The sequence below is a fragment of the Epinephelus moara genome, chromosome 23 (assembly GCF_006386435.1).
Source record: "Epinephelus moara isolate mb chromosome 23, YSFRI_EMoa_1.0, whole genome shotgun sequence".
Lineage (NCBI taxonomy): Eukaryota > Metazoa > Chordata > Actinopteri > Perciformes > Serranidae > Epinephelus > Epinephelus moara.
The window spans coordinates 11,445,838-11,472,207 of record NC_065528.1 but is presented as its reverse complement, the minus strand read 5'-3'; the positions used below and the strand labels follow the sequence as shown (position 1 = coordinate 11,472,207).

At 41.4% G+C, this 26,370-nt stretch overlaps 1 protein-coding gene across 7 annotated transcripts in view; it reads right to left on the bottom strand.

Annotated features, from left to right (window-relative positions):
* Positions 1 to 26,370, bottom strand: part of cald1a (caldesmon 1a) — a 90,177-nt gene that overhangs the window by 7,194 nt on the left and 56,613 nt on the right. For 3 of the 7 annotated variants that reach the window (XM_050036117.1, XM_050036118.1, XM_050036116.1), the window contains exons 4-15: positions 24,116 to 24,536; positions 23,989 to 24,021; positions 23,803 to 23,895; positions 21,516 to 21,634; positions 18,371 to 18,638; positions 14,908 to 15,045; positions 9,002 to 9,045; positions 8,673 to 8,751; positions 7,083 to 7,223; positions 6,803 to 6,898; positions 3,434 to 3,502; positions 1,041 to 1,077 (exon numbers count right to left, since the gene is read on the bottom strand). In XM_050036117.1, the coding sequence (XP_049892074.1) occupies positions 1,041 to 1,077; positions 3,434 to 3,502; positions 6,803 to 6,898; positions 7,083 to 7,223; positions 8,673 to 8,751; positions 9,002 to 9,045; positions 14,908 to 15,045; positions 18,371 to 18,638; positions 21,516 to 21,634; positions 23,803 to 23,895; positions 23,989 to 24,021; positions 24,116 to 24,536 (1,538 nt within the window). Of the gene's footprint in view, positions 1 to 1,040; positions 1,078 to 3,087; positions 3,140 to 3,433; positions 3,503 to 6,802; positions 6,899 to 7,082; positions 7,224 to 8,672; positions 8,752 to 9,001; positions 9,046 to 14,907; positions 15,046 to 18,370; positions 18,639 to 21,515; positions 21,635 to 23,802; positions 23,896 to 23,988; positions 24,022 to 24,115; positions 24,537 to 26,370 lie in introns of all 7 variants that reach the window. The other 4 variants (XR_007569351.1, XM_050036119.1, XM_050036120.1 and 1 more) reach the window with 4 other exon arrangements.

Sequence of the window (26,370 nt, the reverse complement as noted above, 5' to 3'; positions counted from 1 at the left end):
CAGTGCTGTTTGGGCTGAGAAAGCCATGTGTAAGTAAGGTAAAGGAGGTTATTGGATTGGTGCGGGGAGCAGTGAGACCTGGCATTAGGGGAGTGACTCTGGGACACCAGAGATCACTGTCTAGGTGTCGTGGGACCAACTAGATGAAACACTGGTGAAAGGAGGTTCCCACCCGATGACCCCAAATACATGTTAGTTATCACTGCTCACTGGTCTGTATAGTTAAGCCTTGCCATAATAGCTTATCATAGGGCTAAGGAGGTTTTTCACTGAGTGCTGATCCTTTCTCTAGAGCACAAACTTCTTTGTGTTTATTTAAAAAAAATATGCACGTGGAAGGGCAGAGAGCTATGCTCTCTCTGCTTTAAACTTTCTGTGTAGGTCTAGGAAAGGCAGAGAGGCCCCAGAACAGAGCCATACCGTCAAATAAAATACTGCAAATGGAAATAAAGTTTTCTTTGACTCAAGTGGTCCTAAATGAAATCTGGGTTGTGGCTATAAACAGGGATAAGTTGTCACAGCACATTGTAGTTCCATCAAACTCAATGCATCGGTATGCCTTCCCAGAATAGATCCTCGCTCCTCAAGAAAGAATTGTCTGAGGACCGTAAAAGTTTCAGAGGAGACAAATGATTATTTACAACGGCTATCCCTTTGTCAGACTGTTTAGCGCCCCTTTAAACTTATGCTTATAAAGCATATTGTTACTTTCTGGTTAAAACCTTGCAACTCATTTTGGCTATCTCCATGTTTTTACTTCAGTTAAAGGATTAAGCGCTCCGCTATGGGCTGAGAAAATCCCCTGTCCTTTGGTTTCTAAACCAATTACAAAAATGAAAAAAATGCACTGTGGCCAAGCTAAGAACAAGGCGGTATTTCAGAGGTTCTGAAAAGTTGACATTTTGGAGCCACAAGTTCACCCTACAACTGCAACATGTTTGCCCACATGCCTGCCCGCCCATTGTTATTTTGTTTTCTTACACACACACACATTCACAGGCTCTGCAGTTACAAGCTTCTAGTGCTTTGTAAAGACTCACCGTTGGCGACTGATTTGGTCTCCCCTCTGCCTGCCACCTGCAAGACATAGAGACAGGAAGGTAACAAAGCAGCAAAGATGAAGACAGATGCAGAAAGTGGGCAAAACATTCCTGAAAAGCCTCCAGTTGAAGCAGTGAGTGCTTTCACCTTTACAGACTAGGCTTGGGCAGTATTACGGTATACCAGGGTATTTAGAAATCCCGATGGCATTATTTTCAATACTATCAAAAATATGGACTATTTTTTTATTAACCTGATACAGAGATGCTTTTTTGAGGATGTATTGTATGTAGTGCACATCTCACACCAGCAGAGGCCAGTCTTTGCTGGTGGAACAGGCAGCTGAGCTGGCAAACATGGCGACAGGGGATAACGTTTCAGGACTGTAAACAACAGCTAGCAACTGCAGAGTGACAAAAATGGCATATTTTCACCTCTAACTCTGTAAAATTAAGGATTTATTTTGACCAAACCAGACTTAATTATAGATGGAATAGTGGACTAACTAACTAAACGACTTACAAGACTAACCAAGACGGTTTTATTTTTGTGTCTGTCGAGATGGAATGTGGCGTGTTTTACAATGAGTTAACAAGGCAATTAAGCTAACGTTATGTAATTTGGTGAAAGAGAGAAACTTGAATTCAGAAGGTAAATGGTTGTATTTCTAATTAAGAACAGTTGTGAGAATCCTACCTTTCTCAACATTTTTTGGGTTTATTGTTTAATTATTAGACTGAAAAAACTAAGAGACTTGCAGGTATGACGGTATGAAAAAATACATATCACTCAAGCCTAATACAGACTCCTGAAACCTATCCAGATCTTCTGAATCAATCGCTGTCCTAATCATTTTGCCTTCCCTGACATCACAGCATAGCATGGTTAGCTAATAACAAGTCTGCTAACCACTACCTTTCCTGTCCAGGGCCCTCTTTACGTCAGTGCAGACCACCGCCTGGTGCCCTCCAACCCAACTACTCACTGTGGCGGACCACAGCCTCTGGTCTGCACTGCAGCTGTTGGCTGCAGAAGCACACTACTGCCAGGGTAGGTAGGAAGGAAGGAAAGAAGGAAGGAAGGAGGGAAGGAAGGAAGGTTGGTTTATAATAGAGTAAATGAGCAGGTAAGACACTTTAGTCTTTTTTTAAATATGGGGTTGTACTTCTACGAAGCAGCTCTACAAACACAGCTTTATCTGTGTACAGAAATAAAGATAAGACAATTCACTCGTGTCAGGTTTAGCCAGACTTGTTTGAAGATGTGAGGTGATAACGGTGATTCAATAATGTCAAACTACCATTGTGCAACTCAGCAAGGCATCTCGCCTGTAAAGAGTGCTGTAAACAGTTTCTCCATTAGGGCAACATAAAGTCGAGTGAAGCTGGACTGGGAGTAGTGATTTGTGGTTGTCAGAAGAAGGAGCGGTGATGTGATACAGCCATGTGTGAAAAGCATTCAGACCGCAGTTGGACAACAGGCGCACTGTAAAAGGCTTTTTTTTTTTTTTTTTTTTTACAACACAGAATTTACGTCGAACTGTAATCCTCTGGATTTGTTGGGTCGGCTTTTACAAGTTCTGGGTGTTAATGGAGTCAATGGAGTAATGCTTTAAAATTAGCTCTACTGTGGCTTCGTTGATATGTTCTCCTTGGTTTTTTTTATTTTACAGCACTTAAAACATTTGGAAAGTTGCATTCCTAACTGTGCATTTCGGAAAGAAACTGTTTATTACTCTACATTCACAAAATGCAGATAATCACATCCCTTAAAATGTTTTGACTTAGTGGGTGTAGACACTTGTGCCAGAAACCACACAAATTATGTGAATGTGAGACACATTTGTCAAATCATAAATATCTAATTTTGGATCGACACTCTTAGATGTTATCATTATGATTAAAATAAGCAGCTGCGTCCAACCACAGCAGAACAGATTGCAGCTTTGCCAACGATACAGAGCAAAGAGTCGACAGCGTGACAGCAGAGCGTGAGGTCATTCTGTGATAAGAGCTTTGAAGAAACGTGGAACTATTACTTGTTTACCTCTCCAGGCTTATTCCAGATTTAACGGTGAGGTCGACTAGCTATGAGAGTTCTTTAAAACAAAAACAAACAGAAGTGATTGTTACTCCCATAGCTGGGACACCAGGGTCAAAATGAGATTGTTTTAATATTCCTACACCATGTCTTTAACAAAACATTTTCTTGATTGACATCTGGAAAACTATAATAAACCACTGGAAGTCGTTTCAAGACCACAAACCAATTTGGCAGGGTTCAAACTTCATCTGGATGCTCACTTGGATTTTCCCCGGACGGTTGAGAATGGTACTCTGATTACTGCACAAATTCTTCATCATGATACAGTGAATACATGAGTAATAGCTACCTTGGTTGGAGAGGCACCTTTGTTTTCCCATAGACTCCTCTTGTTGGTGACGTCAACGGGTTTCAGGTCCTGTCAGAGAAGAGACGGAAAGCAAAAGGCGAAGACAAAGCATCATATCAGTGCCCAGCATTTGTAGGTCAATTTGAAAATAGTCGACATTTTGCGGCAATGGCAGAGCACCTGAGACGTAGAGGAGAAGGAATGATAGAGCAGGACAGAGAGCTTGAGGAACGAGAGCAAAGGTTGACAGACACTGTCAAGCGGAGAGGTGCTTGTCTGGAGGAAGTGGAAAAAGCACTCTCACCACGAGTCTGAAGCGTTCCTCTTTAAAGACACTCCATCACAATGCAAAGTAAAACTTACAGATGAGAATATCTGAAAAGTTTTGTCCAAAGAGTTCTCGGTTTTTAACTATGAAGGAAATATTCAATTTTGGCAGGCCAGTCATTAGGAATTATGGACAAGGGGACCACATCTTCCAAAGTGGAATCCACACCCACTCCAGAAGCACTGGTGTGGAGAGCTTTGCCTGAACCCTGAGCCAGGGTCATCTGTACCCTTTGTTCTGATCGGAACAGGAGTAAGACAAAGCTACAGAGAGTGGTGAACACCTGCTCTAACATTACAGGGACGTCCCAGCGCAGTCTCTCCGCTCTGTACAACAAAACACCTGGCGAGCAAGGCCACCTTCATCTTCTCCAACCCATCCCACCCCTTGTACCTCCTGGGTGGAGATTTTGGCTCCCTTATTCCGAAGACGATTGTGGCCATTAGCCATTAGCCATTAACTACAGTCCACCTCTTATTGCACTCTGCAAAGATGATGTTTTCACAATTACTTGTTGTTTGTAGTCTTTGTTTTTTACTGTGTTATTGTTGATAGTGTTTTGTACAGTATGTTTCTTCGATGTTTGTTGTTTTCCATTACGCAGAGGTGCCCTTCTGGGACAATAAAGATGTACTGAATTCAACTGAATCTCAAGGTACAAATATGTACAGAAATCCAAAGAAAAACTGAAAGAAAAGAAAGAGAAACCGCAAAACAAAGCAGAAAAAAACAAACCGAACTAAAAAAAACACATGCACCATAGAGTATTTAAGCCCATACAGGACAGACCACCTGTAGAGGTCATAGTTCATAGTTACAGGCCTGGTTTCACCTAGTTTATTAATGGGTCCCAGGTTTTATAAAATCTTTTAATGGAGCCTTTGAAGGAGTGTCTCTTTAATCGATTGGCTGTATGACTGAGAGGTAACATTCTTCCATTTACAGAATAGAAAGGAAAAGTCAATGACTGTCTGTAGGTGAGCAGGGACACTGAAATCATCTGGAACTCAGAATACACCAAAAATAGCAAGTGTCGGAGGCGGCTTAATAACACAGCCATTAGTCTCGGAAATGGTGTCAGCACAGGATGACCAGACAGGGGCAAGTTTTTGGCAAGACCACAACATGTGGTAGATGGTGAGGTGGACTCTCTCTGTTGGGAACACTTGGATTCAAAGTTTCCTTTCATATCCTCAGTCTCTCCTGCTGTGGGTTACCTATTTGAGCACAAGCCCTGCTCCGTGACATGGAAAGCTCTAATGTAAATATTTGGGTGAAATATGAGTAAGAGTGAAGAGAGGCATGATATCTGGCACTGAGCCAATCACGTTAGCAGGGCAGAAAAAACCCCACTCTGCTAGTAAAGCTTATGATAAGCTCATGATAAAATGCTTAAGTGACACTGTATACCAAACTTATGCCAAGTCTACAATATCCACTCTATGTACTGTATATGTGTATTAAGACAAGAGTTATTACAGTTCTATATTTTTCATTAGATTTTATTTTATTTTAGTTTATATTTTGTTTTTGTTTCAGTTAGTTTCTAGAGCACGTTTGCTCATTTCAGTTTAGTTTTTATTGTTTAAAAATGTTTAGTTTTAGTTTAGTTGTTAGTTTCAGCATGAGTTTAAAAAATACCTTAAAATTCTAAGTAGCAGGTGTTTGTCAGGGGTAAAATTTAAGAAGTTCAGAACAGGTATGACAATAAAAACACATCACTTTTTAAAGGCAATTGATTCACAGTCACGTAGACATCACAGTCTCAATAAAAATATGTAACAATGCCTCCTCATGCTGTGTTGTGTTGTCGAAAACTAAAGACACTTCCTGTATATTTCAGTTTCATTTTAGTTTGTTTTAAGTACACAATATTGACTCAATTTTCTTTTTTATCCCTAAAGTTTAGTTTTTATTTGTATCTCAATTTACTAAAATGTTTTTTCACACCTATTTTTAGTTTAGTTTTTTCTTTTTCTTTTTTAAATTAAAATAACCCTAGAGTGGACTGTAGCAAGCTCAGACACTTCATAAGTTATATTTCTATGTGGCCACCAGATGGTGCCAGACAGATGATATCTCAACCTGACTTGCTTCACTGCATCATTTGAAAATAATTATAAAACATCTACAGCACAGATTATGCAGTAATTGTGACATTGTCATCATCATGAAAATACTGCGGGAGTTATATAAAAGTGAGAGTACTGCAGTTTGTTGGGAGAGTTTGCTAGAATGAATGCAGCCCAGATGTTACAGGATCAATGTTCTCATGCACAACTCACAAAGGAATAATAATGATGATGATAACAATAATAATGCTAATAATAATTACAACAAGAGTGAGCTTCTAAAAAGTGTTAAAGTTTATGTCCCATTAATGGAATAAGTTCTGTTTTTACTCCAACTACAAGCGGATTTGTCACGTAAAACCCCTAAGAACCTGGTTTTAAACCTTAAGTATTTTTCTGTAACAGTCATCATTCATGAATAAATAAGCTAGTAATTATTTAAAATAATCTTTAGGTATTATTATCGAAAGTTTAACACTCCAAAACTCAGATAATCTGCTTCTTCAGGACTGTGTGGGTGTGATCTGACCGGATTTGATTGACGGTGACCAAACGACCCACCAACTGTCATCAGCTCCTGATTCAAATGCTGCTAAATCCTGATTGGTGCAATATGACATCACAGTGTCTGGCCCACTTCAGTGAAAAGGAGCACAGGAAATGCTTACAACTCTCGTGTGAAAGAACCAAAACTGTTCATACTTGGGAATAAAACTGAATGCTCATGTTTGACCTTACTGCTCATATTGAGAAGGTGATTTAGAATTCTACAGAGCCTTAAAGTAGATGAGCTTTGATAAGTTAAAACATACTGATATAAATCCAGACATATATAAAGGTCACTCATCACAGCTGCATCTTCCTCCGAGCTGTCTTCAAGAGGCATTTCTCTACAGGGGCCTGAGCTGTACAGTAAATGTACTGTACTTCCCAGCAGCAGCGACAGGCGTTGCTACGGCGACGACCTACCGTTGGCCTTCCTCCTGACGTTTTGCCGCTCTCCGGGGTTTTATTCAGCCAGTCGTTAATGCGGCCCGCCACGCCTGTCTTCATCACAGCTGCTTCCTGTTTGGATAGGGTCAGAGGTCAGCTAAGCCTGGTCGTCATCGGCAACAAGGCCGAGCAGGAAGTGCCAGTGAATTGGGCTCTTTCCTCTCCGTATCTCTCTCTCTCTCTCACACACACTCTCTTATTCCAGTCACACAAGTTTCATTACCTTCCTCGCATCCTCCACCGCCTCGTCTCTTACCTTGAATGGGCTCCCGCCAACTCCAGGCGAAGTGAACACGTTGCCTTTCTCCCACATGCTCTTGATGTTGCGGATGCTGTCGGTGACCATGGGTAGATCCACCGCTCCAGAGCGGGGGGATCGAGACTCCTTGTTCTCTCTCTGATGAGACAAAGTGGTGGGTTTAAACTGGTGAATAGCAGGGATGACTGTTGTGATCAAAGCTCAGATACTTGTCTTTTAAAAAACACCCACATAAGCTTGCTATTAATAAAAGTGACAAATCCCTACATTGTACAGGATGGGCACTGTGTACTGCTGTCAAAGTCATTTTTAGCATAGCAAGACTGCGATCAGATCAGGATACTGGTTTTTGGCCTTCCTATATGACATTCTATATTTCTATCAGTCCTGGTTCTCAAATCTGATTTCAAGTGGTCCTTTGCATTCGGCATTTTTTGGACCTGAAGACCTTTTGAAGAACTTTTTCAATTGTGACTGCACTGCAAGAACTAGGAACGATCGCAGTTCCTAGAATACTGTTTTGATGGACTTTTTAAGCTCCTATGTCAAGGTATATACAATAGGTAGGTATACAGGAGTAGGTACCCTCCTAGCACAAGAGGAACCTTGAATGACGCAACTGTTGGTCGAAAACATGAGCCAATGCAGCACCGGCAACAGAAAACACAAACCACAGCTTGTAACAAATAAATGGAAGAAAAAGGTTAGGATAACATGGACAAATGGGCCGACACGAGAGTCCAGGCTTTACTCAGGATATATGCAATCGGGTAAATACAAAGCAGTTTTAACATGTCAAAGAAAAGTATAGGAATATTCCACATAATTTCCCTTCGATTGCTACCTTAGGCATCTGCCACACAGCAAAGCAATGTACAGATAAAATCAAGAGATCAAGAGGATGACACAGGACTACAAGAAAAATAAAGATCCCAACAACCATGGTGGATCTGTTAGAGAAACAAACAAGCAATTGGCGTGACACACTTGACGCTATCTTTGACCACAGACTGGCATATGCTGGTAATACGGGCACAAAGGACTCTGCAATCTGGCTTTTAGAGGCCATCGCCAGCGGCACTGAGAGCTACAGTCCACTGGTGCATGTCAGAAGTTTAGCTGCTCCTTGTATGTCTAGAACCCAAAAATGAAAGAAATACAGGCTAATGTCACTTAAGTGCTCCTACTGGTGGTTCCAATGCAAACAATTAAAAGACCTTGAAGGTATGCAGTTCTCGGGGTGGTTCCCCATTGGGCAGTTCCTCTCAGGGAGTCCCCAGAACTGTCTGGTCTGAAAACGCCTAATATTTGCAATGTAATACATGTTTTATTGTGTTTTCTTAAACTACGCTCTTCCTTTTTTATCTTCTGCTACTTGGTATACAATATATTTGAAATGTGTGCATGAATATATATCATTTTATTAAGTGCATATAATGTTATAACTGATGTTTTTGTTTTGTATATGTCTTCCTGCAAGAAGTCTTGTCTAGTCTGACACAGAATAAAAACTATGTAACTAAAGTGTCACATGTCACCAGTGTTGACGCCACAGTGCACCAGTTTAACAGTTGAAGACATGCTAACCTGAGCAGCTGAGGTATACTGCTCCAGCCTGTTGTCTATCTTGGACACCACAGGAGAATGAGACGTCTTCACTGTGCTGCTGGGCAGAAGCAAACAGTTAGCATACGCAGCATGGGATCTCTTTGGATATTACATACAGTGTGGTCAACCATTTCGTCTTTACTGCCTTGAGAAGAGGACACTTGTAACCCCAAGTGGGAATTAAACTCTGGGTTACATTCTTCCTATTTAGCAGAACAGGATTGCGAGGCTTTACATGCTCCACTAAAAGCTGGGAAGAAAAACATGATCAGCTGGACGATGCTTAAGTATTTATTTATTTTTTTTACCTCTTTTGTGCCGACTTGTTCAGGAACTCTGCCCTCTCTCCAATCTGTTGAGCAAAGGGTTTTAGAGCTTTAGGTTCATAAATACTTTGGTCATGTTCCACACATGCATACATCACTGCAACACATTTTCCTTCTCTCTTTAGGAGACATAAAACAGATGTTCAACCCAGCCCTTCTCTTGATTTCCATGCTTCTATTGTGTCTTTACTGTGTGTCTGAGTACTTCTAGTGTGAAACCAATTCCTGCCTTGAGTTAGGAGGTCATTGTGTAGACACAGATGTGATTACGGCTCCTTAAATGCTTCATAACTTAAACAATTGCCAATAATCACTGAGCTGCAACATACTGTATCTTTTTAAAGGTGGATATCTCATTTTGTCTCTTTTCTTCATGGGCTCAATAAGCTGGATTCTCCTAACCAGCGACACACAATGTAACTGATTGTTCCCTCCGTGTGCAAAATGCTCTGGAAGACATGCGCGCGCGCACACACACACACACACACACACACACACACACACACAGAAAAAACACAGCAATTTTTTTCCTATCTGCTGCTGGACTGTGGGAATCTCAGAGGATTGTTTATGATATACATGAAAAAGGGCTGAAAGAAGGGGCGATGCATGCGTTCCTCAGACGCTCGCAAAAAAAACCCTTTAAACGGACAAAAGGAGAAACTGCAGAAAAAGCTCTCTCCCCCCCTCCCTGTGAAAAAGGACCTTGCGCTCGGCTGCTACCGAATGTGGGAGTTCCCAAAATACTCCCCGACAGGAAATTCCCCATTCTCAGATGCGTTTTAAAGAGCCGTAGCCATCCGAACGCAGTTACAGTAATCCTGTTAACCCTAATCGCTTTCCTGCATCCCAGCAGCCTGTCCTTCACTCTGTCCCTCTGTCCTTCTCTCACACTGTACTTTATCTGTGGTACGGAGCGGGGTTTTGCTGGTTTACTGCTGATAGCATGTGAGCGAGCTCCTGGGACTGTGTGCACTGGGAGGTGATTGCTGATAGCGAGGCACATTTCTCCAGTGTAACAGGAGCCATGATATGGCAGTTGTCGGGCAAAAAAACACATAAGAGCAAAAGACAATGAGGAAAACAATGTTCCTGATAGCACACATGCAGCTCTGTAAACTGGTGACAGGTTTCAATGAACTTCAGAGGCTGGAAAACAGCACCAAAATGGACCTGGAACATTTTCAATTTACATGAGAAATAGGAAAAACATGCTCAGCTTTTATTTGCACTTGATCTGAGTCCATTTTCATGTGATCTTTCCACTTATTTAAATATTGAATTCCACACTGTGTGCCATGATAACCAAAACACCTTTTAAAGCTGCACTAATCAATATTTTTTATATCAACAATGGCTATGTGAAAGCTGTCAGTTGTAGTAATGAACCCACAGAGAATGATCACCCAGCTCTGCAGTTCCCCTCAGCCCGTTTAGCATCTTTCAGCTCAGTGTTTTGGTTTTTTGGAAGTGCCACTCCATTGTTTTGGTTCATTTTCGCAGCTTTTAATAACTCCTGTTTAGCAGCTGCAGCGAGCAATGGAAAAACATTTTGCCCAGCACCAAATGGCAGACAGACAAAGTTAGCAAGTAGCTAGCTCGTGAGTATTTAAAAGCTAAAAGACTCAGAAGAAGGTAACGACCAAGACAGAGTCCCTCTCCTTCCAGTAGACCACCATGGGACCTTTTTTCCGGAAAAAAATGAATAAAAATTTAGATTCATGTGCCATGAATTACACATATAATGACTCTCAGTTTGAAAGGTAATTTTGCAAGTCAAAGAAGTCCCAGTGTTATGGTTTTTTTTTTTTTTTTTACAATTGGAGAAAATCTGTTGTTTAATCAAAGGATCAACTGCATGCTTTTTTGCCACCTGGCAACCATTTTTAACTTTTGTGGCAAATACGGAAGCCGAAAAACGCTATACTCCCCTACTGTCATATAAATTGATTAATTTGTCCTCACTTTCTCCCCTCTTTTGGATTCCCTTTGACTGGATTGGCTACCCTGCCTCTCGCCCAATATCAGCTAGGATAGGCTCCAGCCCCCCTGCGACCCTCAAGAGGATAAGCGGTTAGAAAATGGATGGATGGATGGATGGATGGATGGATGGATGGTTCTGTGTTTCTCTATTAGTACTTTGTAAAGCTTTATTGAATTGCTAATAAAATCACCTTGTTTTAAAAAAAGGAAAAGAAAGTTGCAGTTTGTCATAAAACTGTTAAAGTATAAGAGTGTAATCAGAACGACTGAGCAAGTCGTAGGTGACATCATGACTTTGTCTCTCGCTTAAGCTACGATGCCTGCGTGTTTCGTACAGGGATATACTCACACAAGCATTGGGTCTTGCTTGTTGTTTCACTTTTCGGCTGATAAAAAGACCAGGAGTCACTAGATAGAACACATCAGGGCAGATAACATTACATTTGTGTGTGGAACATAGCAGGTTACCGAGCTAGCTGGCTGGCCGGTGTAGGTGATGTTTATGGGATGACGAGAGATGTAATTCACTAGGTGGTTTTACAAAAAAAAAACCTAAATGGTAGGCTCATACGAAAAAACTATGACAAACTGCAATTTTCTTGACTTGCAGAATTTTTTTTTAAATTGACAAAAATCATATGTGTAATTCATGACACAATTCAAACAGGATCAAAAAATGATTTGCCTCTAACCATTAACTACTGCACATAAGGTCCAAATAAGGTCCAATGATGGTCACTGGAAGGGGAGGGTCTTTGCCTCTCTATAAGGATATCTGATATTGGATTTACGTTAACCAAGACATAAGTAAATAGGCAAAAGTTTGATAATGTATTGGCCATACAAATTTTATCAGGTGAATATATTAACATTGTGTTAATAGCTTGTTCTGCTGCCACCAAGTGGCCAAAAAGAAAAAAAGAAAAGATTTTTCTGTTGGATTTGGTTGTCTTTACATGGCATTCACCTAAAAGCAACTATTTTAGATGTTAAAAAATTCTCCTGTCAACAGAGAGTATGATGACAAAAAACAAATCCAAGGTTGGAAGATGAAACACTCACTGCAACTGTATTATGACGTGGTAATACAGTGTCACATGAACAAGCAAACAAAAAAAAAGACACAATATTACACTGCAAAGTAGGGCCGTGCAATATATCAATTTTCATACACAACACTTTGTGTAGTGTATGAAAAGTAAGGCAGTGCACAAACACACATAAACACACACACACAGAAACACATCTGTACCTACAGTGAACATTACCACAAAGTAAAGCTGTGTCTGTGAGGCGAGTGCAGCGGGGTGGAGAATTACAGTTGGACATTATTTACAAAACTGACCACAAACAAACAAGAGTATTTGATTCCAGTCCGATCAGAGCTCACACACCATTAGAGCCGAGCCTGGAGTCTGGAGTCTCACTGGGACGGGCCAGATGGATATTACTGCTAACTGTCACTAATTAGATTTTCTCCACTGGCTGAAAATCCCCCTCGATTTTCAGCGTGTGGGAGTTGGCTTTTGGCAACACTGGAAACATTTATTCACATTTGAGTTGATTAAACGTTCCTTCGCCGTGACAAACATTTATCTTTGGATGAGGCTGGGAGGGGCGCGCGCTGGGTTGATTCAGGTTTCTTTTCCCAGCGCGGAGTTTTTTGTGACAAACAGGTTCACATGTCAGCAGAATTTTCAAAGTGAGCAGTGAAATGAAATACTGAAAAACTTGCCAGCAGCCGACTTTTTTCCACATTTCTCCTCTAGTTCGTCAAGGCTCTTTCTATTTCTGAACACCTTCATCTCAGTCAGATAACACTTCATGCTGAGAGCTAAAAGAGGTGAGAGGGGCAGGAGCGGGTCATCTGGCACTTAATCTCTCCAAATATTTTGAATGTTTAGCTTGAGCTTTGCTGCACTGCCGGATGAGAGGGATTTGCAGGTTTTGGAGAGCCGTTATATTGACTCCATTATGCTGACAACTGTACTGGACTGGATGCAAATACACACAGAAAAAATACGACCCAGGCAAAATGTTGTAGAGTGTTCTGAAGTATTGTAATGAAATATCTGTGTTCATGAGGAACTGTCTGATTAACTGACCACTCACTAAAGCCCTCCCTCGAGCAGTGATTGTCTAATCATAGCTTAGCAACTGTTACTAGGCATGGCAGGCCTGTCAAGCTTCAAATTTCAGCCCATGTTGAAGCTGTGCAGGAGGCTGTGATTAGAGCCATACTAGTAGTTTGGAGGGTCATGTCTTTTTGTGTTTGTCTGCTTTAGCATGTGCTGCAATCATTAGCATTTCTGGCTAAATAGCTAACTCCAGTAGTGACATAATGTTACGTCCAATGCAAAGAACATTTCATTTGCTAACTACATTAGCTTGTTGATAAGTCCTCAGATGCAAGCAAAAACTTTCTTTTTTCAGAATGTTTTTTTCTAATTTTTTTTTTAATTATTTATTTTTTTACTCCAATCCATGAAAACAGTTGATTTTTTCTCCAGGATCATTTTTCAATTTTTTTTGTTTTTCTATTTGTCTATGAAAAAAAAAAAATACAAAAAAAAAACCCAAAACCTTAAAAAAATTATTTTGAAAAAGAAAATATCACCTGTGTCCACAGAGGGAAAAAAAACTTTGAAAAATTACCTAAAATAAAAAACAAAATAAAATTCACCTGTTTTCAAAGTGGAAAAACATTATAAAAATGTATGAAAGAAAACTTTTTCCCCCCACATAGCTACTGTGATGTCATCTATTTTTTTGTGGACTGCCGTTCTAAAGCCTCGAGTTCGGCATCTCGGCCATAGCTATCTTGGATTTTTGGAGCCAGAAGGGATAGTATTTGGATTAGAGGGTGCAGATGTGGAGTAGCAAGGGATGGATCTGACTCACAGACCATAGCGACGGCTCATAGACGGCCTGTCACTCAAGCAGCTCTACCTTTAAATATGCATAATTTTGGGCCTTAATTAAATATAAACAAGTAAGTCATAAGAACTCCCTGTACAGTTCTTACAAATGTTGAAATTTGATACAAAGGCCAAAATCTTTTTTTCATACCAGGCTGTAAACATGTTTATTTCTGCTGTAAATCTGGGCATTTAACATGGGGGTCTATGGGGATTAACTCTGTTTTGGAGCCAGCCTCAAGTGGCCATTCGATGAACTGCAGTTTTTACATTAGCTTTTTTTTCAGCCTCCGGAGGTTGCGGCTTGGTTTTCACAGATTTAAAAAAATAAAATTAAATTCAAAAAGAAAAAGAAAAATGATCCGGATACATTACATACAACAACAATAAATTAAATCTTAGAATAGTTACAATAAGAACATTCACGATGTACTATTTCCCCGCTGGGTAGAAGCCCCTGGATGTCATAGTCAGTGCGTAAGGTAATGAGCGCTCTGTCCTATCTTTATTGGATTTGGGGAAATTTAGCAGCCAAACAGGGTTAAAATTAAAAAAATTAAATCAAAATAACAGTCTGAACATTTTCCTTATCAACCTTATAATACTTCATTTAACTCGCTCTGAATTACACTACGAGGAGTGTTGTTTCTTTATTTTCATGTCTTCTACACAGATAATCAACTGGTGAGGACTCTGCCTGGGACATGTACCTTCAGCTTCATGTCTTTTTACATATGTATGTTGTCATCAAGACTGAATCGTCTGAAATCAAGGACCCACTGTTTGAAAAAACATTAAGAATTTTGAAGAGTAAATCTACTGCCGTTATCATTATTAGCTGCATAAGTGCCTTGCAAGAGCTAAATATATATCAGTAACTATCAGTCACAGGGTTAGTAAGCGGTCAGTTGGCAAATAAAACTGTACTGACACTCTGCTGTTGGAAGCAGGGCAGAGGTGAAAGGTTAAAAGAAAAAGTGAACTGACCTTCAGAGAGGAGCCACGAGGGCTGACACACTTGAAGGGTCTCTCCTCTCCGTCCGTAGTGTCCTCCACCTTCTGCCTCTTCTCAGCTGCCTCTGCTCTCCTCCTTTCAATCTCCTCCTTCATCTTCCTCTTCTCCTCCTGAGAAAAGACACACGAGTTCAGAGTTTGGCAGATGCTTGATATCCTTGTCGTGTTTTATTTTGCAGCATCTTTCTATTATTTTCACTGGAGCATGTACTGTAGGTGGCGCTCTGTTCTTGGACAGCCATGCAGGATATTGCTGCTCATGCTAACTGCCCATTTCTCTTGTATTTACTCTAAACAAACCTCTGTTGCTGCTGGAGACCTAACGTACGCTTCCTGTGCACAAGTCCCTGGGAACAAACTAACAGAGTGTTTGGAGCAGCAAATGCAGAATCATCCAAGCACGGTGTATAAGCTGAATGACTTTCACGTGGTGTATGGTTATTATATCGAACAGCGTAAGCATCCAACATGATAGACAACCAACAATCAGGAATGCAGCCGACCCAGACAATAGATATGTGCCACTTTCTAATTGATTTACTCACTTTATCTAATGAAGCAGGTCAGGAACAAATTCAATTACTCAGAGCAAATTCTTATTTACAGTGATCGCCTGCCTCAGGAAAAAAAGAAATTTTGGAAAGCTTGCGACATGCAGACTATCAACAGTTTTTTTTAAAAAACAATTAATGTATGAACCATTTGTACTGTATTCAGAAGAGGGCTGGTGCTTGGCAGTATATCAGCCCTCTCCAGCAGCCTTGTCTTGGTTAATTAGTCTCTCTGTATCTCTGGGCCATCTTTTAATTACAAACCAAAAGGCCTCATTAACATCACACAAGAGGAGAAGAACGGGGGCAGATAGCGAGAGACGGGCCGCCACATTCGGAGCCAAGATCAACAAAGAAGACCAGTCAGGGTAATAGTAAGAATGCAGGGCCTCGGAGCGAGCGGCTGAAAGGGAAAATGGACGACACAGCGTGGCTGAATACAGATGTGAACACATAGGAAGGGGGAGGTTATCACATTTGAGATACATAAGGATGAGGTTGTCATAAGAGTAGGAGGAAGAAATGACATGCATGAGTTATGCGTTGGGGACCCAAATAGCTTGAGTCGTGATAACAGTGAAGTATGGTGAGATAACGTCACTGCAGTGCTTGTATGAGCGTGATGCATGGAGTTCAGCTCACACAGGTGTAAAGGCTAAACCAACATCAAGTAGGGGTGTGAAAAATAAGGCAAGGGGACATGGGTTGTAAACTTTTAAGATACAACTAGAAGAAATGAGCAGAATAAATGAGACAAGTTTAAAGTCAAACTGAAACTAAAATAAATATTTGAGAAATAGGAACATATATCCTTGGCATGTGTTGACTTGTGTACTTGTTTGGCGAAAACTGTAATCTGTAGTGATAACCCACTGCATTTTTGGTTTGAACTGAGAGCAGTGGTGATACTTTGATTGGTCCAATAACTGTGTGGGCGGGCACTAACAATACTTACATTACTTTAAATCCTACAGCAACACAGGCAATCAAACAGCTAGAGGGCTGACACTATTAGCCATTGCTTTTTTTCTGATAGTCCCATCTGAGATTTGAGCACTCCATACCTTACTCCCTTCGTAACTCTGCACATTACTCCATACCTTACTTTGTAAGATACTCTGTATGTTCTGTATTTTTGACCCTTTACTCCATTCGTCCTCCATATGTAACTCCTCACATTACTCCACACTTAATGTGTTAGTCCGGACGTTACTCTGTATGTTACTCGGTACATTACTCCGTATGTTACACTGTATGTTACTCCGTACGTCACTCCGTGTGTTACTCCGTATGTTACTCCGTGTGTTACTCCGTGTTACTCCGTACGTTTCTCCATGTGTTACTCCGTATGTTACTCTGTACGTTCTCGATTTGTGACCCTGTATGTTACTCTGTTCGTCCTCGCTATGTTACTCCCCATTTTTCTCCACACTTTGTTACTCCGTACGTTACTCCGTATGCTACTCTGTATGTTACTCTGTACATTACTTTGTACGTTACGTATTTGTGACCCTGTACATTACTCCTTTCCTCCTCCATATGTTACTCCTCACATTACTCACCACGTTACTTTATGCATTACTCCGTACATTACTCTGTATGTTACTCCTAACAATCCGTATTTGTGACCCTGTGCATTACTCCCTTCGTAACTCCGCACATTACTCCATACCTTACTCCGTACATATAGGGTGAAAAATAGAGAACGTACAGAGTGTTTGTCCTCCATATGTTTCTCCTCACATTACTCCCCACATTACTTTATGCGTTACTCTGTAATGTACTCTGCATATCACTCAGTTTGTAACTCTGTTTGTGACTCCATTTGTACTCCGTATGTTACTGTATTTTTACTCCATACATCACTTAGTTCAGGATTCTATTTTCATTCTGTATGTCACTACAGGGGTACTTAGCAAGCTAAGTTAACTAGCTTCAGCTTCCGCCACAAAAGTGGGAGCTAGTTAGCTTAGCTTGCTAGGTTTCACTTTATAAGAAAAACACAAACTTAAGCCTTATTCACATGGGACTGGTATTAACTTGGAACATCTAGTAATTTGTAATAAATGCAGAGGTTGCCTGTGTTCTCAACCCCGTGCAAATCTTTCATGTTGTTTGTCAAGTAAAAATTCCACTGCAAATCCCCTTCTGTATTTCCCTAAACACAGGGGACATGTCATAATATCAGTCTCCTGCTCATTGGCATCTCTGTGATTTGGGCTTTGTTTGTCTTTGCAAGTTTTTATGGATTTTTTTCTGCCTTTTCCTGATAGAGAATTACAGAGGCTGTGTTGGCAATCATCATTTAAAGTTCTGACAGAATTTTGGGTACAAATTCTGGAGACATCTCGCTATGGCATCATATCCAGGGCATACTGTCGGTAAATTCAAGTAAAATACTGATTTCACTCATCCTGTGGGAATACACCACATGAAGATGTCAATACTAGTCCAGTGCAAACAGGGCTTTAACTGCACGCTGTCATCAAATCAGTGATACAGGGCCAAGTGCTGCAGTTAGTAGCGCACCATGGAAGTTGACAGTAGATCCCCTAGTAACGCCCCCTCCCAGATGTCAGTCAAAAGCTGCCATGGGAAACGCCCACTCAGACAAGCTGTGATGTTTTTAATATGTGCGATAACATTTGTTTCTTCTGAAAAATGTGAAACTGTGCACAATACCTGCAGTATCATTGTAGTTTATATTCCCTTACACAAAAAAGAGAAGAATTAAAATTTTAGTTCGACTTCAACAAATCATCAAGAAGAAGCTGGATAAAAGGGAGACAGACGAGAAACGTAGACACACAGAGCTGACGGGATCAAACGGCATCCATAAAGTGACTGACTCCAAAAAGTAAAAGACATCCCTCTCCCTTCCCTACCTCCTCTCTGGCTTTCCTCTCCGCCTCCTCCTGCTTCTTCTGCCTCTCCTCCTCCTCCAGCACCTTCCTCCTCTCCTCCCTCTTCCTCTTCAGCTCCTCCAGCTCGGCTTCGGCCTCCTGCTGCTTCTGCCTCATTCTCTCAAACTCCTCGCTCTCCGCGTCGTCACGGCGACGCTTCAGCTCCTCCAGCTTGCGCTCTGCCTCCAGGCGGGCAGCGTCGTCCTGGTCGTCACCCGCGGACACCTCAGGGGAACGCACACTGCCGCGACTGGGACAGACACAAAAATACGGGTCAGAACACACATGCAGGTCACAACAGAAACAAAACCTGAGGAAGTAGGACGCAAAGCTGGCTGACATTCAGGTAAACGCTTGACATTTGATACAGACTGAATATTTAAACATACAATTGAAGGATTTCTCTCTTTCATGGACAAGCAAACACACACAGACAGACAAAAACAAACGTGCACACATACAAATACCAACAATCACCTTGGAAAAGATAATGTTACAGCACATCTCAAGTTTCATCCAGTGTTTCACGCTGGGGACTAACCGCAGGTGACCCATGTCTAAAACACACCACTGCTCTGCTGCGGCTGACTGCTGAACACAAACAGCTTGTTTGCCTGAAAATCTGATTCAGACATGCTTTTCAATTATTCTGCAGATGCCTCAGGCAATACTTCCATGCTTTTATACCAGCGTGAGAGCCAAACAATAAATGTCAGACTGCAACATCAATAAGTTCCTGTCTGATTAAACTGCCCCCCGTTCAGCATATGCAAACACTCTGATGTGTTTCTAGAAACATGAAGATTTCTCCTCCATCAGTTTCATAATAAGACCCAGACTGCAATAGTATGATTCAGAAAATGCAGTATAAAATTATTACGTTTAGTTTCAATCATTTTTCTTATGGGAATATGTGTCTTTTCCTCACACTTCTGGACATCTTATCTTGGATAGCAGCTGTAAGCTTTGCTTGTTGTGTAGCTTGCACTTCCTAACTGACCTTTGTGTCAAGAACATTAGGTTGCTGCAGTGATTTTTCACAACTGGTCAAGCATATACTGGCCTTCATACAGTCATAACTGACCCATCCTAAGTCCTGCTCCTCTTAGTTAGGATGGACAAGCTTGACAAAAAGAAACATGATGCCAGTTCAGTTAAGCTGGGTGCCGCAGTGTTTATTAGTTTCTAGGAGTCATGCAATGTAGCGTCATGAAGCCGACAGCAAGGATTTCAGTTTACGATGTAATGATATATTCATGATGAACAAAGCAAAACAATGTGAATTGAGGCCTCTGGGCTCAACAAAAAAGGCAGAAGTAGTAACTGAGGATGATGAGACTATCTGTCCACATTGCTCCTGCACTGCGTCCCCTAGGGGCAGCTGTGGCTCAGGAGGTAGAATGGGTTGCCCACTAATCGGAAGATCGGCGGTTTGATCTCCAGCTCTTCAGTCCACATATCGAACTATCCTTGGGCAAGATACTGAAAAACCAAATTGCTCCTGATGGCTGAAGAAAAAATAAAGAGTGCTGCACTGGGTTAAGGCACTGTAGGTAATTGTCAAAAAATCAGGTGCTCCTCAAGAATAGGGCAAATAGTCACATAAAGATACTAAACTACTGGCCAGCTCACTCAGTGTGAAAGTCCACGGTACAGGCAGGCAGTCCAAAAATGCATCCGAGGCACTCTGACTGTAGTTATAAATCCTTTATTGATTAACGAAAAAACCAACGTGCTTTGACTAGAGTCCTCATCAGGGTATAAATAATAAAGGTATATGCTCCTGCTGTTCCTGTAAATTACCTCAGGGCAGCATGTAGCATTACAGAGATAATATAGACAAGGTAACATTAGCCTTATCTTTCCTAGCTAACAAAAATTAATTTATTTTTTAAAATATGTCAACAACTTTTCTCTGTCCTTTTCCAAATCTCTTTAGTGTTGCCAAAGAAATAAGGAGGGAGCAAACGTTGTTGATCTGACATTAGACTAACTCCTCTTGACATTAGCTATACATTAGCTAGCTAGTTAGCTAGCGTTTTGCTAACATTAGCTAACCGAAGCTGTGACTATTAATAAAATGTTATGTTTCCATGAGGATTGTGACAGCCCCCAAGCCATATCTATTAAACGTCTTTAAAATTTGGTTTTCTATTCAACATTTTTAATTAGCACATAGCATATAACAGGAAGGTGAAATCTGTTCGGGACTTAGGAAGGGCTAATTGCCCAATATCAGCTTCACATAACAGTGTGCTATAGAGTGCCCCAGGAATGAGTCCTAAAACCCAGAAATGAGTTGGCATTTTACCACTCACAGTTCCCTTGTTTCAAAGTCAGTGGGTTTCTTGAATAGGTTTTTGGTTAGATGCCTGAAACAAGGCTTGTGGTTAACAGAAGCTTAACTTAACGTTTTGCTCTATGGTATAAAATTTGTCAGTTAATACTCCACTCGTGAACTGTGAAGCTTTGACATGTCTTAAAAAAGGCGGTTGCTAAAAACTGGCTAAATGACACTACAGAATGTCATCATGCCGAGGCACGCCGCGCACAGCTTTACAGTCTTGTTATGGTGGTGACAGACCGTAGCGTAGTTCGTTTATAGCCTAACGTTAGCTTTCTACTTCAGGTGATTGCATTTAGACTTCAATAATCATAAAAATGGTGTTCATTTGTGAAGATTATTTTGCTGAACAAAACATGCAAGTATCATAAACATTTGTTTGCCACAGAGCTTATTTTCAGCAATAGACTAATCCAAAAAAATTCATAGGCATTTTGAAGAGGGAACCAGTGTGATGTCATCCCTCAGGCACTCTCTTTCTTATAATGTTTTGCTGCAAATACTGGGGTAATTGAGGAATTGGACTTTCAGTATGTCACATATTATTGTCAAATTAGCGTCAAAGTAAAAGCAGCAGGCCTGTTTTTGAACAAAGTACTGCAGACAGCAGCAGTACTGAAAAAAATACTGTACACAGTTTTAACTGGCAACAAATTGGGACATGAACTTTGCTGAAAGCAGAGTTTCTTGAATAATTCATCAGTGCTGGCTATCCCCAATCTGGCCTCAGTGGAAACCACGCGGTCACTTGATGTGTGTGTGTGTGTTGTTGTGTCTGTGTACCTGGGGGTCCTCTCAGGTTTCCTGTGCTGTTTGGGAGCTGCTTCCTCCTCCTCGTGCAGTCCTCCGTTCTGCTTCCTCTGCTCCTCCCTCTCCTCCCTGGCCCAGCCTCTCTCATTCACCTGCACGGAAACAACCACGGGGGACAAAGTGAGCAAAGATGCGATTGGTGTGTCAGCTGGATGGGCGGAGTCTTTTCGTGTGACACTGCGGGAGGTTGAACGAAAGCACACCCCAAACAAAACAACACAACACATCACACAACACAGCGTCCACTCCAGAATTACTACTGAGACGGGATTATCTAACATGTGATCATCAGGGGAGTGACTCTGTTTTCTATCTCTGACATCATCGAAAACAGCATTCAAGTTTTATGAATTATAATCATTATGTGTCCAAGCCAAACATGTACACTGCCAGTCAAGCTTTCAAAGCACCATATATTATTAACCTGCAGCACAGAGGGTACATTTGTCTTACTGTTGATGCTATCTAGCAGTCATTTTTACAGAAATACTTCACCCACAAAATCATTAATTGTGCATTAATAACACACCTCATGTTATCTTGAATAGATGACTAAAACTTTGTGGATGAATAATCCAAAAACTGACAAAATTCGTGATGAATTGAAGTCATAGGGGTCCACAAATAATTTTCTCAGATTTTAAATTCTGTGTCTACCATGGAGTCATGCAAGAAAAGCAAAATTTTCTTCACTTATTTAACGTAACACAGGGTGAGTAATTGATATACAAATGATCATTTTGTGGTTGAAGTATTCCTTTAAAATTATATAGGCCGCCTGCCTATAGCAGCTTCAGCACATCTGTCTTTTATAAAGCACTTTCTTTACGGCATGCAAGCCTGCTCATTAATATGTACTTTACTAGGTTTTTGCAACAATCTGAGATTTAGCAGGCAAACTTTGGGTTAAAGCAGAGACAAAAAATCCCTCTATTATTACTCAAGGGAACAAGAAATGTCACTAGAAATGCATCTTAACAGGAAAAGTGCCAAGACACATGAAGCACCTTTGAGCTTGTTGTTTACACCATCAAAGGCATCTTGAAACTAAGAGGTGCTCTTGTCAAAAGAGGTCAGACAGACCTACGCTGACTACAAAATGAAATGCTTTGGTCAAGAGGGTGTTTTGTTTGTCTATGTAGAGAGGGCTACACAGGAATCCAAGTCAGCTGTGTAGAGGAGCGTTTTGGAGGCTTGGCTCATGGTTGCATGATAAATTGGGAAGCATTTATTGAGGCATTCAACAATTCACAGTTTTGCTCGGGCTTTAAAAACATACTTGTGTAGACAAATTTGAGATTTTATTTTCAAATTTTAGGGGTTCTAAAAAAGCCAAACATTTGACTGGAAATATACACATGATACATTGGCTCAGTGATCTCCTTAAACTGTCCCCTTACGGTAAACACATGTATTATTTTAAATAACATCTTCTGCAGCGAGTTTTTGGAGTGGAGTCAGTGGAATAAGTGTTGCTGCTCGCACAGCTGAGGTGGAAGACATGCAGACAAACACTGTGACCACTAAAACGTAGGCTCAGTAACCGCCAGTTGGTGCAAGCCACACTGTGACGACACGGGGTGTCTGGGTAATTTCAGCGTCTGGCTCCGATATAAATCACTAAGTCAACAAGATAGCCTTATTAAGAGAACGTTTTTGTGGTTTAATCTGGAATGATTTCTGTTTACACATCTCCTTAAAAGTCCCAGTGAAATGAAAAATACATGTTCCTAGTTTTAATCGTGTGTCTCTGTGTTAATTGATCATATATCTCTTGTTATGTGCCAAATATATGTCAAAAAATCAGTTTCAGAAGTGCTTTAGAATCCCTGTTTTTTCATATGGTTGACGACTTATGCTGCAATAGAGGGCGTTTACTAAAGTTCATCCAATCAAATGAGACTCTGGTCGACTTGCTCGCCGCACCAGTCATATAAGCCCGCACTTCATTGTGGGTTGTAGTAGCTGACAGAGCAATAACTGTACACCGATCAAATATTCTGTTTCACCGGAAATACCTCAGAAGCTGAAGATGCTCTAACTTCCGTTTCACAGGGACTTTAAAGGTGCATAAAGACGCTGAAATTAGCCAGAAGTATTTTTCGTGCTGTGCATGACACCTCTACTGAAAATCTTACCACGTGAGCGATACCTCATTTTCCTGAGAATGCAGTATTTCAGCTACCTCATTGTCCTCTTCAGTGTCATTTATGAGAGTCATAGACTTTGATGAATAATCTACATAACCATCCTCAGGTACCTCCTCTGACGCTACTGCATCCTCCTCAGCCTCTGACTTGGCCTGGTTTGAAATCTCACTGACTACTGACTGTGTTTCATCTTCAGCGAGCTCCTATGAAAAAGGTTTATAAGCAGTTCTTTGAAGGAAAGATCAGTGATTGAGTCGAGGATGTGCATCAAGAAGCCAATAAATCGATCACCATACCTTGTTCTGAGTTTTAGGTTCTTCTGTTGATTCCTACAGAAACAAGCATCACATTTGCACGGGCTGTCAGCTACAAAAATACAATAAATGACTAAAATAAACGAATAAGATCGAACAGGCGACTCACCTGTTCTCTCAAATTAGACCTTCTTGGTTTGTCCTCCATCACCTCCTCTTTCTGCCCTTCATCTACACCCTCATCTTCTTCCTCTCCCCCCTCAGGAGCAGCCTCTTCTTCCTCCCTCGGCTCCTCTTGCTCCTTCTCCTCTCTCCTCGAGCTGTACGTCTCTGTCTTCACCTCTTCGTCCTCATTGTCTCGGTAACGGCCCCTGCGCCAGGAGGATGGCCTCTCCTCTTCTGCGTTGTTCTTCTCCGTGGCGACGCTGTCGTTGGCACCGTCCAGCTCCTTTTGTCTTTCCAGCGCCTCCTTCATGCGTCTCTGCCGTCTCTCCTCGCGTTTGGCCATGCGATCCAGCAGGGCCTGCTCGTCGTCGTCTCCGCCGCCGCCCCCTCCGTAAGAGCTGCTCACAGACACTGTCTCTGTCAGGCTGGGAGGAGAGAGAGGAGACAAGCATTTCACTGTGTGGTCCTCCGTTAATGAGGGAGAAGCCTCGAGGTCAGAGCAGCAGACGTCAGCTGTTAAACTGAATGCACAATATTATCTCCTGTTAACACTGAGATGCCCTTGATCAAGGCCTGTAAGTGTCATAGTTGTTTAGTTGCCAGGGACTTGTTGTGGCGTTAATGTTGAGCAGTTGTCAGGTTTGGGTGTGAGTAATGTGCAGGTGATAGTGAAGCAGCATTAGCATGTTGCTATGACAAGGTCAAAACAGCAAAGGAGCAGTGCTAAACTGACTCACTTGGGACTAAATCTCTGACCTGGCAAAGAACGGAAAATGACAGACAGGACAAAATTCCCAAAAGTCAACAAAAGCATGACTGCAAAATATTGAGCATAGCTTTAGTTCAGACAGGACAAGATGTCAAGCTCAGCTCACATCCCAGCTACATCAGCTGATCTCAAATAGTCAAATCAACTGATGGAGCAGCTGATTGATGGAAGGGAGTCAGCTGATAGAACACATGATTCCTTTCTATGCAACCAATCGGCAAATCTCAGGGCGCCCTATTTAAACTGCTCTGGCCTGCCTACTGTTTGCAGCCCGCCTCCACTCCAGCTCCTCCTTTTCATGCTGTGTCTGACTTATCAATATCATTTCTGTTTGTCATTGATGCTGACTCTGTTCGGTTCCGGGGGGTCTTTGCTGCTGCTCTCCCTGCCTTAGGCTTTCCATGTAGGCTCATGGAAGGGCAGAGAAGTGTGCTCTCTCTGCCTCAGGCTTTCATTGTATGCGCATGGAAGGGCAGAGAGGTGTGCTCTCCTTGCCTTAGGCTCTCCTTGTATGCACATGGGAGGGCAGGGAAGTTTGCTCTCGCTGCTTCAGGTTTCCTCGTATGCACTTGGAAGGGCAGAGAGGTGTGCTCTCTCTGCCTTAGGCTTTCTGTGTAAGCCTAGGAAAGGCAGAGAGGCCCCAGAACTGAGCCATACCGCCACATATACTACTGCAAATGGAAATAAAGTTTTCTTTTACAAAAAGGTCCTGACAGAAATATTGTTTTTGTCATAATCCTCACCATGTCAACGCGTGCGATAAAACACATTGCAAAAGACTGCTATTTGAATATATAGTAGTAACAATGTATTAAATTACATATTAAATTACATTCTGTCTCTAGGCACTATTTTGTCTGATACACATATGCCATTAAGTTTCTGACCAATCAGAAAATCTGTCTGATTCTGTCTGATTGTGCATGCAGACTGTGCGCATATGCGGGTGAGGTCTACTAGACTGCATGGTTGAAGAAGGAGAGTGTGACAAGATGAGCGCAGGTGAAATAAAGCTGGCTAAAACCTGTAAAGCCTACATTTGTGATAAGAGAAAGTGTCTATAAAGGTATACTATGCAGGATTGTCGGTTTCGCCAGCGAAAGTGAAAGTAAAAGTAAACCTTAGATTCACACTGATTTGGTGTTTGGCCTTGCTAGATTTGCATTTTTTGGCGCTGTGTCTCCTGGATGCCTGCTGCTTACAGTGTGGCACCTGGTCGCTACCTTTTCATAAAGCCCCAACCTCACAGAACACAGAAAACCAGAAGAAAATCAGAAAATACAGGCAGGGTGTCTGCAGAAAAATACACCACTATACACCTCGAATGGGTCATAAGTGAGTATGAGTCTATGTATGAGTATGCGTCTATATATTGTTTTTAGGAAAATCCTGAATTGCTTATACTTAAGTTATTGTTTTGGACATTCAAGGCGAGCATCCAGATGCTTTGAGATGTTTTTCAGTTAGTTGAAAGAGAGCATTAGTAGAAA